General features: G+C 34.7%; 1 protein-coding gene across 2 annotated transcripts in view; it reads left to right on the forward strand.

The window, feature by feature from the left end:
- LOC111151595 (neurofibromin 1) overlaps positions 1–13471 on the forward strand; it is a 270567-nt gene that overhangs the window by 96352 nt on the left and 160744 nt on the right. For both annotated transcript variants that reach the window (XM_022509675.1, XM_022509676.1), the window contains exons 12-13: positions 4752–4883; positions 11390–11524. In XM_022509675.1, the coding sequence (XP_022365383.1) occupies positions 4752–4883; positions 11390–11524 (267 nt within the window). The remainder of the gene's footprint in view (positions 1–4751; positions 4884–11389; positions 11525–13471) is intronic.

Below are 13471 nucleotides of genomic sequence, written 5' to 3' on the forward strand. Positions count from 1 at the left end.
TGATGTGAATACATTAAGTAGAATGATAATGAAACCTTATCAGATTTGGACCATGAAGTTTTAACTATTTGACCATTACAGAGTCTCACTGAAGACAGTTTTGGAAATACTTTGTCTTGAAATCACATTAAATTTTTCTTCAATATTTAGACTCCTAATCTTAAAAATTCTGCCAAATTCTGTTCTTCTGGTCAAGAACAGTAGTATTTTGAAGGTTCTCAAGCTCTACTTTTATCCATTTACATGTAAATTGTCAACTTTTTCTTATTCTCCCTTAAAAAGGGGGCTTGATTGATTGATTGGTGGGCAGCAAAGCAAGGTTTATTGAGTGATAGTAAAGCAAAGTTTATTGGCTGATAGTAAGTACAAAGCTCCCAAAGAGGGATGGGACCTGAGAGGGTTGCCTTAGAAAGGGCTTTAATCATTGATTACTTAGGTATATTTGCCTTCTTGAAAATCAAATTCCATTTTTAAGAGTGTATCTCTGATGAGTTAAAAGTTCCTCCTTACATTCATTTGCCTTGAATGTGTTGAATTGAACCAAATTCTGCCTCTTTTCTTCTCTCCTCTGCTCTTTTCTTTTTAGAGAGGGAGGGGCAGAGGCAGAGGGAAAGAGCAAATCTTAAGCAGGCTCCAGGCCCAGTTTAGAGCCTAACTCGGCGCTCCCGTCTCATGACCCTGAGATCATGACCTGAGCCAAAATCAAGAGTTGGATGCTTAACCGACTGAGTCACCCAGGCGCCCCTGTTTTCTGTTCTTTTATCCATTTCTGTTAGGGAAAAAGAACTCTAAATCTATTCAGTGACCCATTGAGTTTTTCTCAGTGGGGTGCTAGTGGCATTTTGGGCAGGGCAGTTCTTTGTTGTGTGGCACTACCTTGTACATCACAAGATGCCTGGTATCCCTGATCCTCATTTCATTAAATGCCATTTGGGCCATTTCCCTCCTCCCATCCCCAGACATTCTGAACAACTAAAATGCCTTGAGGGAATGATATGTTGCTCAGTTGAGTATCTGTGGGTTAAATTCTAGGTTAAATTATAGCTATCCCAAAAGGGAAAGCTTTATGAATCTGATTGCAGATAAGGTATAAGTTTGTATTAAAAACTTAAAAAATTTTTACTTTACTTTTGCCAGGGTAGGAGCCAAGACCTTGTATCCTCAATGTTTTACTTTCAAGGCCATTTTAAGAAAGAAAAAAAAAAAAAAGATGATTCCCCCCAAGGTTTATGTGTAGTTCAGAATTGAAATATTATTAACTTTTTCTTTGACTTATAATACTAAAAGCATTCCATTTACTAGAGTGGATGGTTTTACATAAATACTGACAACTTGTATTTAATAAACCCAAGTATATACTTTTTTGATACTTTGTGGCTAGTTACTTTAATTGTGAAATATTTTTGTCTACAATTGAATATATAGAGCACTTTCAAGCATGGACTTGGCACTGCTGTAAGTGGCTGAGCTGCTTCTCTGTGGGTTTAAAGCATGCCTGGAGTGGTACTTCGTGCATGCCTCCGTGTACATGGTGAAGTGGCTGTGTATCCTTCTGTACTCCGATGAGTACTGCATGTGTGAAGGTGGAGTGTGTCTGTACCAGAGGTCACGTCAATATGCAGTCTGTTTTCATAAAGAAAAACCTGTATTGGCTAAGTATTTCAAAGCTTAATACTCAGCATCAGTAACCTTTAATGCATAGCTTGACAAGAAGCATAAATTTGAGTCTGTAAAGTATCTTTTAAAGGTATACTTTAGAGGATAATACTTCATCATATCATAGAATGTTTGATAAATTCGTTCTTGTTAGGGCTGGGTTTTTTCTTTCCTATGGTTTAAGGCTAATGGATACTGAATCTGAAGTACTTTCTGACTGAAAAGGACTATTCGTAAAGTAACTAGCAGATTGATGGAATTGACCATTGCAGAGTCTCTCCGAAGACCCTTATGGAAATACTTTGTCTTGAAATTCCATGAAGTGTTTTCTTAGATACTTGGACTCCTAAACTTAAATTTATTCATAGTGTAAGATTTCCTTTTCACTGATTCTTGGTTCAATACACCTCATACGTTCTTTTCTTCCATGGTTCTTTAGCCAGATTCACAGATTTTGTTTTTTACTGTCACAATGTCAAAAGTTTTGTTGTTGTTTTTTTTTTTAATTTATTTATTCGAGAGACAGAGAGAGAGCATGAGAGGGGAGGTCAGAGGGAGAAGCAGACTCCCCATGGAGCTGGGAGCCCGATGTGGGACTCGATCCTAAGACTCCGGGATCATGACCTGAGCCGAAGGCAGTTGCTTAACCAACTGAGCCACCCAGGTGCCCCACAACGTCAAAAGTTTTAGTGATATGTTTTTGAGGGGTTATGTAGACTTGATAGTGATTTGCAGTTTTGTTTTGTTTCTTTCTGAGAAACATATTCATACTCAGTTCCTAAGTACAGTGTTTAGATCTAAAATATTCTCTTCCTTCCTAAGAAATCTGAAAATCTGTTCACTATTTGAATTTTATTATACTGTAAAGTTTTGTCAGCTTTGAAAATGGTATTCATAGTGCTGTCACTTTTTAAATTATGGCATGCTAATAAGAGGTGAATTATAAGATCTATGTTATGTGCTTAATCTTTGTTAGCTTCCTTTAGGTTAAATTAGGTGTGTTGTTATAGTTGGGAAATTAAAGAAATAGTAATAACACATGTGTGACCTAGATACCTTAGCAATCAGCGGAACATGCTGTGGCTGTACAGTCTTTAGTATTCTGGGTTTTTTCTTATGGCAGTTGTAGTTTCCTTACAGATAGCTTACATACTGAAAATGACATGATCTCTTCTTCTGAGAGGTTGGATAAGTTCTCTCCAAGGCACTTGAAAATTTAAGTAATCTCTTGAAGAATTGCCATAGTTTGCTCATACTATGTACTCATAAAAGTATTGCCATTTGTGTGGCAATAAACTTAGTGTTTTAAGGAGAAAAAAAGGAATGTCTACTTTAGTTGACTAGTTTCAGAAGAGACACATTTAGTAACTGCTCAAAACACTATAATTTTTGCCAACTACATGATGCCTAGTTTTTAGTGCATATTTTATTTGAAAGTGTTATCTTTAACTTTTACATTAAAATGAATAAATTTTTATATTATGAAAAATGGCAGTTAACGAAAATCACTAAATCTTAAGTTAAAATCTTTTTCTTTTATAGGATGCATCTGGTACTGTGATGATCTTAATAACTATAGATACAGCATAATAGTTTGGATAGGATGTTATATGGGATGTATCTTTCTTTAGTTATTAGTTTCTGACAAGATATTATGGGGTTAGGAGAATGAATACATCCCTTATCTCAGTGTATTTTGTGATCATTCAGCCTTTTTTGCTTTAAGCTCATTAACACAAGCTGTATAAATTAGTAAATATATGGAAATCAAGCTGTGTTGATCGCTTGGGCAAGTCAAATGACTAAATTGACCAGAGTTTAAAGAGTTCATTACATAATTAAACTAAAATTTGATATTTGTTAGGAATTAGCTTAAATAAAGCAAGAGTTGGGGGAATAGGAGAAACAGCCATACTACCCAAAGAGAATTGATTTCTTCCTTCACAGCTTTGGGGTCCCTTCCTATAGAGTTCAGTATTCAAATTGTGTATTATAAGTTGATTGTATACTTTACTATCCAGTAATTAGAGTTTGTATTCTAATTTTAGGTTAAGGTAGTATAACTCGACGCTACCTAGAATAGTCTGAGAATTATGGGTGAAGAAATTAGAAGTGGAGAATTTTGAATGAGAAGGAATCCTGGAATAGGGTGTGACCCCCTACGTCCTCTTCCTGTGTTAGTTCATTCTTTCAGGTGCTTCCTATGGAGCGGCAGTATAGTAAGCTGGAAGCCTATGTCTGAAGTTGTCCCATGCCTTGTATAATCTCCATATGGAGTGAAAATTCATCCATTTTTGTATTAACTGATAGATAGACTTTATAGCTTTAGTGATTTTCATAACATAGTAACTAATTTTAAAGTTAAATTAGGCACTAATCAAATAAAAAAGGCACTAGAAACTAGAATCAAAGCTAAACAGGTGAAACTGAAATAGATAAATATTTACATAATATTATTACCTTTAAATCTGTTTCACTCTGATCAGTTTGTCTTTGTGGTGATCATTAGTCTTTTCGTGTATTGTACCATCATTGCATATCAGTTTAAGATTATAGGTTTACTAATAGCTTTTTCTCATTTACTAATTTTGTGTTGTACTTATTTATCATTGTTGTTTGTAGGCATATAAGTGATGGTTTGCCACATGTTCCTTCAACATTGTGTTGAACCACTAATCTTTTTTAGAACTTTGATTAGTAGCATTCTTACATGGGAAAATATATACTATCTCTATATGCATATGTTTCTGAAATGTATAAAATGTTAAACTTAAAAAAAATGATTGGCTACAGAATTAGCTCTCTAAAGACTGTTTTTCAGATTCATTAGCTTGTCAGGTAGAAAAGACAGTGTCATACGCTCATGTACATGAAGTGGCAGTTTGTCTCATGTTCGTTATATTTTAAAATAAATGTATGGGTTAGTGTTTGGATTAAAGATATTATTTGAAGACTTTGGAAATCCTGGTGTGTGTTTGCATGGTCTCAGAAAGATTTTCACAGAAGGATAAAATATAAGGCTGCAGTGTTAACCAGAGTGTACAACTCATGCACATTTGTACTTTTCCTCTCTTATGGTCTCTGTTTTTCTCCAGTCTGCACTGGATTGGTGGCCTAAGATTGATGCCGTGTACTGTCACTCAGTTGAGCTTCGAAACATGTTTGGTGAAACACTTCATAAAGCAGTGCAGGGCTGTGGAGCACACCCAGCGATACGAATGGCACCGGTAAGATTGATCATGAATTTGAGTCCCACCTTCTTCCTATTGCATTTTCAGTGTTTCTGTCCTATTCCTGCCTTTTTTATTTATTTATTTTTTTTTTTATTATTGAAAATCAAATGAGTCCCTTCTTTTCTACAAGTGTGGCATGTTGTATACTGCAGTATTGTTGCAATGCTAGTGAATGGTGTTTGTTTTTCACTATTGCAGTGGGTTGAACTTTTCTTAGAGAAATTTTCTCACAAGATGCTGTTAAAAATGTCAGTTTCTCTTCTTTCTTCCTTCCTTCTTGCCTTCCTTCCTTGTCTTGTCTCTTTCACCTTCTTTCTCCTATAACTTTTCCTAATGAGTCAATATTTTGGTTTCGTTCCTCATCTTTGGGGATGAGTAAGGGAAGCCTGACTCCTAGGTTAGAGTGACGGTTTCTACTAATGCACGGTTTTTGCCCATTGGATGCTGAACATTGCGTATAGGAAACTAGAAATAAAATTAAACATTTTTATTTAAAATAAAAGTATTTCATGTTTCAGCAAATATGCTTTGTGTGCTTAAAAACGATAGGCACTTTGATAGTGAAGTTTGTGTTTAGCTTAGTAAAAGGAGTGTTTTAAAATTAGGTATCTAACAGATAAATATTCTTAAATGGAATTTTAAAACTCATATGGAACCAATTGAAACAGACAGTTACAGATCGTAGAAGTCATTCCTTGGTACTATGTATAGCAGGAGTGTTACACATGGCAGCTCTTGACATTGACTGGTGGTGCTTTGTCTTCTGCTTCTTATTTTCTATTCTTATTGGCTGCTGTCGCTCACATGATCAGATACCAACCAGTCACTGTTTTGCATGGCAGTGGGCTTCTGTGGCCGTAAGTATGACCCATTGTAACTACCTCAGAAAAGTTCTTGGTTTCTTTGACTTTTCTGTGTATAGTTACTGTTAAAGTCACGTCATGTCATTTCAGTTGAAAATGTAGCATGTTTTTACCTATTGGTTTTATCTAGTAAATTAGCCACTTTACACTTGTAATTTAAACAGCTTCCTCCCTGGCATGCTTCTCTTTGCCCAAGTTCCTTTACTCAATAAAATATTTTGGCTTAATACACTTATAGTTCACTCTTATCTGGTCATCAGTAATTGTTTCTCAGGATTATTTATCTCAGACATTCAAATAGAGAAGTTTGCTATACCATACATTTTGAGGTTATTTAGTCTAAAAAATTAGAGCCAAAGAACATGGCAATTATATTTTGCTAAGTAAATAAAATGCAAAGTTATTCTTAGTTGACTTTTTGTGATACCAAGTACTTCATTTTTTTAGAAAATTGAAAATTTCAATCCAGGTTAATTGGAGGCTAATTTTAGATAATGGTTACTGAAATGTCACTTAATAGACATTTAAAAGGTTGTTTTGGAAAATGCATTACAATAAATTGTTTAAAAATTATTTGTTCTAAATATCTTCTAGATATTAGAACTTTATTTGACTTTTTGTTTTAAGTTTTCTACTTCCTCTGGTAGAAGATTAATGGCCTCCAGTAATAGAAATTGATAGAAAATTAATACTCACTTCCACTTTAATTTCCATATCCAGTTTACCAGCCATCTGCAATTTAATTTTCTGTGCACGAGAACTGAAAGAAAATGAAACTAAATTATTCTTTTAAATGAAGACAAAATTTGATTGGTACTCTGAAAATGTTCCCAACATTTAGAAGTTATTATACTTCTTAGCACTACCTAGTAACTGATTCCAAGAGCAACATACTGTATTACTGAAAGGTATTTCATAAAAGCTATAACTAGACTTTTGGTCCAAGGACACCTATGATAAGAATTTAATCTTTATTTCCTATTATTCTCTGAAAGTTCAGTATGTATTTGATTTGCAAAATCATTCTTAAGCTGTTTATATTTATATATGTGTGAAATTTTGTATGTGTATATGTACATATATGTGTGTATACATACAAATACAAAGTTTCATACGTATATAAATATATGTATATAGATACGTATATAATTGTACATAGTGGCTGAAGGAGAGCTTTCTGGCTGATCTTCTTACCAGAAAAAGTAACAGATTTAAAATGAAATAATTTTTTAGAATAATAAAATTTTATGATTTAGATGATCCTTAAGGTGACTCTTACCCCTCTTAAACCTGGTGAGTGAATGGTCAGTCGGACAACAAATGTGAAAATACTGAGCTCTCCTACAAGCTGCCAGGCATAGTGTTAACACTGGAGAAGCACGACGAACTAAACAGAGAAGGTGCTTTCTCTCACAGAATTGCCAGTCTTACAGCTTTTGCTTGAAAACTTCTAGTACAGAGCTCATTACAGGTGGCCATCACGGCTGGAAATGCAGAAATTCATAACATACATGGTTTAAAGGTGACATCAGGATTTGGATATTTTGGAATGTTGGAGGGGACTGTTGGAGGGGACTATCTTATATGTTGTAGGATGCTTCGCAGCATTTCTAGCCTCTACTCACTACATGTCAGCAGTAGCAGTCCTGCTAGTCCAAAAATGTCTCCAGACATTTGCAGTTTCCCCTGGGAACAACTGCCCTCAATTGAGAGCCACTATATTACAGGACGTGCTCAGTGGTTTGTCCTCCTTTGCATTGCTTCGGATGATCCATGTCTCTGGTAAACCTGAGCCTTTGTCTTGCTGCAGAAGTAGCAGTCACGGAGTTCAATCTGTAAGAAGCCTTTATAAACCACCCTGTATTTTAGAGGTGGATGTATTTCCTAGAAAGAGCAACTTGAAGGTTTTTCTTTAACCAACTTGGACTCCTCTCCCTGTCACTCCCATTCATCATTGACCCTCTCTCTTATTCTGAAGCTCCATAGAACACTTCTGATTCTTCCATTAAGATGGCCCTGCAGATACTTCAGTGAAGTTATCCTGTACTCCTAAGGCTTCTTTTTATTTTTATATGATTTAGCATTGGAAGGGATTTTATTATTTGAGCTTTTTTAAAAAACTTGTGGGGTATGTGTGTGTGTATTGCTTGATCTGCACAAATAATGTTTAATGAGTGACAGATAGTCACATGATGAATGAATAGTTCACATTCATTTCAGTGTCTGTCCGGTTCTTCAGCTGTCTTCCCTTACTTGTGCATTAGCTTGATCAAAGCAGGAGCTCTGTCTGGCTTGTCAGACACTGGGTTCCTGGCCCTGAGAGTAGTATCTGGCACACAGTAGGCATTTAGCACATATTTGTTGAATGAGTGAATGAATTTCTTTCTTAATTTGCTTTTAAAACCCTCCTCTGATTTGCTTCTCTTTTGGAAAGAATTCAATCTAATACTTTTTTTTTTTTTTTTCAATTAAAATGACATATTAAGATCTGATTTTCGCATTCCAGATGTCGTATAGTTAAAGAATGGTATCAACCTGCTGTGCCTGCATACCATGTTTCTACTAATATAGTTTAAGATTGCATTATTATCTTGGATTGAGCTCTTTGGCATTTAAACTTTTTAGTCTTTCCATATTAACATTGAGCCATAGCTTCTCCGTTTTATACTTTTGCAGTATTTTTAAAAGTTTGAAATACTTTTTTTTAGCACTAATCCTTTACTGTTTTAAAACTAAGGTAGCCGATTAACAATAGGTATATGCATTTTCACAAATATGGGTAATTTATGCACATTTTGCTTCTTAAGGAGATCCTGGCTCAGCAAATGATTTTATATGCTTGTAATTTAGTCACAGCCTTAAATAAATTAAATTATTTTTAAATTATTTTAAATTTTAAATTATTTTAAAATTATTTTAAATTATTTTAAAATTATTTAACTTATACATAAGTTAAAGATGGTTTAGGCCCTTAAGAGGCAGCTGAATATTCTGATTAATGAATTTGTTCCTGGGCATGACCACTTCTTTTATTTGGCCAAAGAGCATGTACCAGCTTGGGTTCTTAATCTGTAGTATGGAAGACCAGTCAGTAAGTTAATGAGTGGATGACTTTTCTTACATTTCTAGTTAAGAAATACATTTCTTCTTCAGCTTGTTATTCCTGATTTTTTATAACCCCCTACTGGTCATTAATAGAAAAATACTTGATTTGAAAACTTTATTCAACCATTTCAAGTCCTTACTCTGTATTAGGCAGCAGTGCTGGAATAAAATTTGTATGCTGATACCTGAGATTAAGAGATGACATAATTGAACTATTAACTTTGGAAAACAATTACTGACTGAGATAGCTATTACATCTGTTAATTGTTCTCAGATCTTTGTTCTGGTGTAATGGCTGTATCAGGGAAGAGCAGTTATGCTAAGTTACAACTTAGTAAATTTGTTTCATGAAAGTTGATCTCTTTGATCTAAGGTATTACCATGACTAAAATGAAAAAAGAATAGAATTTAATGGGAGCAAACAGTAAAACTAGAGTTTATTAAATACATTTGGTAAGATATTTGCAATATGATTATAAATACAAAAGCATACAGTATTTGTAAGTCTTGTGCTTCTTTTCTGGAGTGACATTCTTGAGCATTAATGTGTATGTTAGATAGCTGTTTTCCCCTTTGAAGACCAAAACCCTTCAGCGTTCTTGGGCAGACTAACATATGCATCTTACACTTACGGATTGAGAATTGTGGCTGTGTGTTACAGATATGCATCTCCACTTTTTACCTTGAAAGACGACCCATTTACTTAGACACTTTTATTATGGGTGCATAGATGCTGGATAACCTTTATCTGTGTATATACAGTTTCTCCAGAGAAGCCATACAGATGCCCAGCAGGCATGTGCTCAACATCGCTAACATCAAGGGAGTACAATTCAAAACCGCATTGATATTTAACCTCACACTAGTCAGAATAATTAGAACAAAGACAAGAAATAACAAGTGTTGGCAGAATGTGGAGAAAAGGGAACCCTTGTGCATTGTTGGTCAGAATATAAATTGGTGCAGACACAATGGAAAACAATATGGAGGTTTTTCAAAAAATTAAAAATAGAGGTACTGTACAATCCAACAGCTCTACTCCTAGGTATTTATCTGAAGAAAACAAGAGCACTAACTTGAAAAGACATGCATGTTCATTGAAGCATTATTTACAATAGCAAGATATGGAGGCAACCTAAGTGTCCATCAGTAGACGAATGGATAAGTAGATGTGGTTTATACACACATTGCAATATTACTCAGCCATAAAAAAAGAATGAAATCTTGCCATTTGCAACAATATGGATGGACCTTGGGGGTATTACACTAAGTGAAATAAGTCAGAGAAAGACAAATACTGTATGATTTCACTTATATGTGGAATCTAAAAAAAAAAAAAACAGAACAGAAACAGACTGAAAAATACAGAGAACAAACTGATGGTTGCCAAAAGGGAGGGTAGTTGGGGTGGGGGGGGGTCAACAAAACTGGTGAAGGGGATTAAGTTATAAGACTTTGGGATGTAATGCACAGCATAGGGAATATAATCAGTAATGTAACCACTTTGTATGGTGACAGATTGTAACTAGATTTACTGTGACCATTTTGGAATGTATATAAAAAGTCCCTATGTTGTACACCTAAAACTAAAAACATTAATAAATAAAGGCTTATGTGTCAGAACTTGGTATTTTTATGCCCTTTTAAAAGAGAGGGTGAAATGATTTATAACAATAGGAAGAGGTGGTTTTGTGTCCAGAAGGTAACTGTTAGATTTTTGGTAGAATAGCTTTCATAATTATGGTATCAGCACAGTGTCTATCATAGTATCTCTGTAATTGAAGCATATTTTTCATGACTTGTCTTTGTCAAAGAGTTCTATGTTTTACTAATGTTCTTCAGGCAAAATACATGCATTCTATACCTTGAGAGAGGTGGGATGCCATTGAAGGAAAAAGCAGAACTTAAAATTAAACTTAAATTACAAAGATTGCCAACGTAGCATATTTCATCAAGTCTAAGAAACACTTATTCTTAGTTTTCAACCTCTCTGAAATTGGGACTACATTTTATTTGTCTGGGTCTTAAGAGTTGATGGTGGTTTTTCATTTCTTGTGGTGCATTAACAATGCATCTTACTAAAATTAATGTAGATTGTATGAAATATTTGTTGTATATTTGTGTGGGACAAATGTTTGTTAAATGAATAGTTCAGTGTATGTATCTGTGAGAGCTGTAGACTAAATATTTTATCCCTAATGTTTTACACATTTTGGAAAATTGTTCTTTTACTTAGGAGTCAACTTGATAGTAAAGTGTTTAGTATTTTTAATAAATTTATTAGATACATTATAAATAAGAATAATATAAATATTGCAAAAATAGTTCTCATTTGTTTTTTAAGCTTAATAATATTAACTTCATACTTACTTTTGGATGCTTGTACTCATACCACACATATGGTGGTATAAAATGTTTTTTAAAACAAAGCTTTTTTATAATGGATTTATTTTTCAAAGTTAGATAGCTATTATCTTGAATTCGATGTCTGATTTTTACAAGGTGATGACATGTTTTTGTTTTTATTTTTAGAGTCTTACATTTAAAGAAAAAGTAACAAGCCTTAAATTTAAAGAGAAACCTACAGACCTGGAGACAAGAAGCTATAAGTATCTTCTCTTGTCCATGGTAAAACTCATTCATGCAGATCCAAAGCTCTTGCTTTGTGTAAGTATTTTTTATGAAAGGCCTTGAAATTACTACACTAACTTAATTTGGTTTAAGTGAAATGCCAAGACCTTGGAGACGATTATTAGCTAAAAGAACACTCCTGATCCTTCCTGATAATGCTTGAAACCTAAGACATCTTTTAAGAAATCTAACTTACAGAGAAGTTACATTTCTCTAATACTACTATAATTAGATTTCTTACCTTTCTTCTTAATTTTCCCTAACATATTTTCGTGAGGTCTTCTTTCTCTGCCCTGTTACCAGGTTTATATTAGTTAGACATTATCCTGGGTTGGGGGTGGAGGTAATGAAGCCGACATAAATCCAAGTCTTTTCTCATGTTCACAGTTGGTTTTTAAATCTCCAGTTGTGCTTGCCAGACCATTTAGCTTTTTTATTTCCCTTTTTTCTGTCATCAACCTATTATCACTGGCTTTGCCTACAAATACTATCTTGGAAGGAGAAGAGGGTACAGGTGTTTTGTGGTTAGCACTTAATTATTGTCATAACTCTGCCTTTGCAGCTTCAGGTGGGATTTGATTCCTGAGGGCAACACTGTGATACACCAAGTAGTTAAGAACAACCAGATGTAAATGAGTGCTAGTTATATGAAGTGATTAAAAGCATAGGTTCTGGAGATAGACCAGCGACGTGATTTGGGTCACTTAACCTCTCTATGTCTTCCTTTTCTCGTAATGATGATAATAGTACCTGTTTCAGATTGTTAAGAAGCTTGAGCTGGTACACTCATGCTTTTAGAAACAGTGTTTAATAAATGCGTAATAAGGGGCACCTGGGTGGCTCAGTGGATTAAAGCCTCTGCCTTCTGCTCAGGTCATGATCCCTGGTCCTGGGATCAATCCCCACATCAGGCTCTCTGCTCACCAGGGAGCCTGCTTCCCTTCCCCTCTCTCTGCTTACCTCTCTGCCTATTTGTGATCTGTCTGTCAAATAAATATATAAAATTAAAAAAAAATAAATGCGCAATAAGCACCAAATAAATATCAACTATTATTAATAAAAGACAGTTGACATTGAGGCGCCTGGGTGGCTCAGTCGTTAAGCATCTGCCTTCGGCTCAGATCATGATCCCAGAGTTCTGGGATCGAGCTCCCTGCTCAGCGGGAAGCCTGCTTCTCCCTGTCCCACTCCCCTAGCTTGTGCTCCCTCTCTCACTGTCTCCGTCAAATAAATAAATAAATAAAATCTAAAAAACAAAACGAAACAAAAACAGTTGACATTTAATATTAATGTTATTAATACCCCAAATATGACAGTTTTGTATTGTGAAGGACAGGATAACCTGCTAAACTTTTGTTGAAGTTTCTCCAGTCCCTGGAGAACAGCATCCAGAAAAATTTCTTACTGCTTTGTTTAGCAGTAGGTTTTTTAAGTGCTGATGATGTGCTTTCAAATTACTGCATATAGGGGTTAACTTGATGTCCATATTTTCAAGAGTTCTGTGAACCCCTTGAATTTTAAAAAATGTGTACATGAGTATTTTTTCTTCAGAGAAACAAAAGGGGAGAGAGACACAGAATTCCTAAAGGGATTAGTAATGCCAAAGGAAGGCCTATGATACTTTGAATTCTTTAAAGAAGCCCATCCAAATTTGGGAGTTTCATAGAATAAGTCGTTAGAATCTGACATGGAAAATTCCATAAAGTCTTACCAGTGAGACTATGGAAGTCATCAAATTCCCTTTCTCCTCACGTTTTTGTAGCACAAGTTATTTTCAGTGGGATTTCATCATGCATTTCATGTAATATATCACATTGCTCTGCAGGACTATATGTCAGAGTAAAGAATGCACCAGAGCCACTGGTGCCTTCAGTGTTAAGTATTTCATTAGTCAAAGAACAAGAATTTAAACAAAACTTGCTATTTTCCAAGGTTGAAATTTAGCCAGAAGTCATTTAATATTGAAATTATTTTCTTTGCTGC

The sequence above is a fragment of the Enhydra lutris genome, unplaced genomic scaffold (genome assembly GCF_002288905.1).
Source record: "Enhydra lutris kenyoni isolate GAN:26980312 unplaced genomic scaffold, ASM228890v2 scaffoldscaffold26, whole genome shotgun sequence".
NCBI lineage: Eukaryota > Metazoa > Chordata > Mammalia > Carnivora > Mustelidae > Enhydra > Enhydra lutris.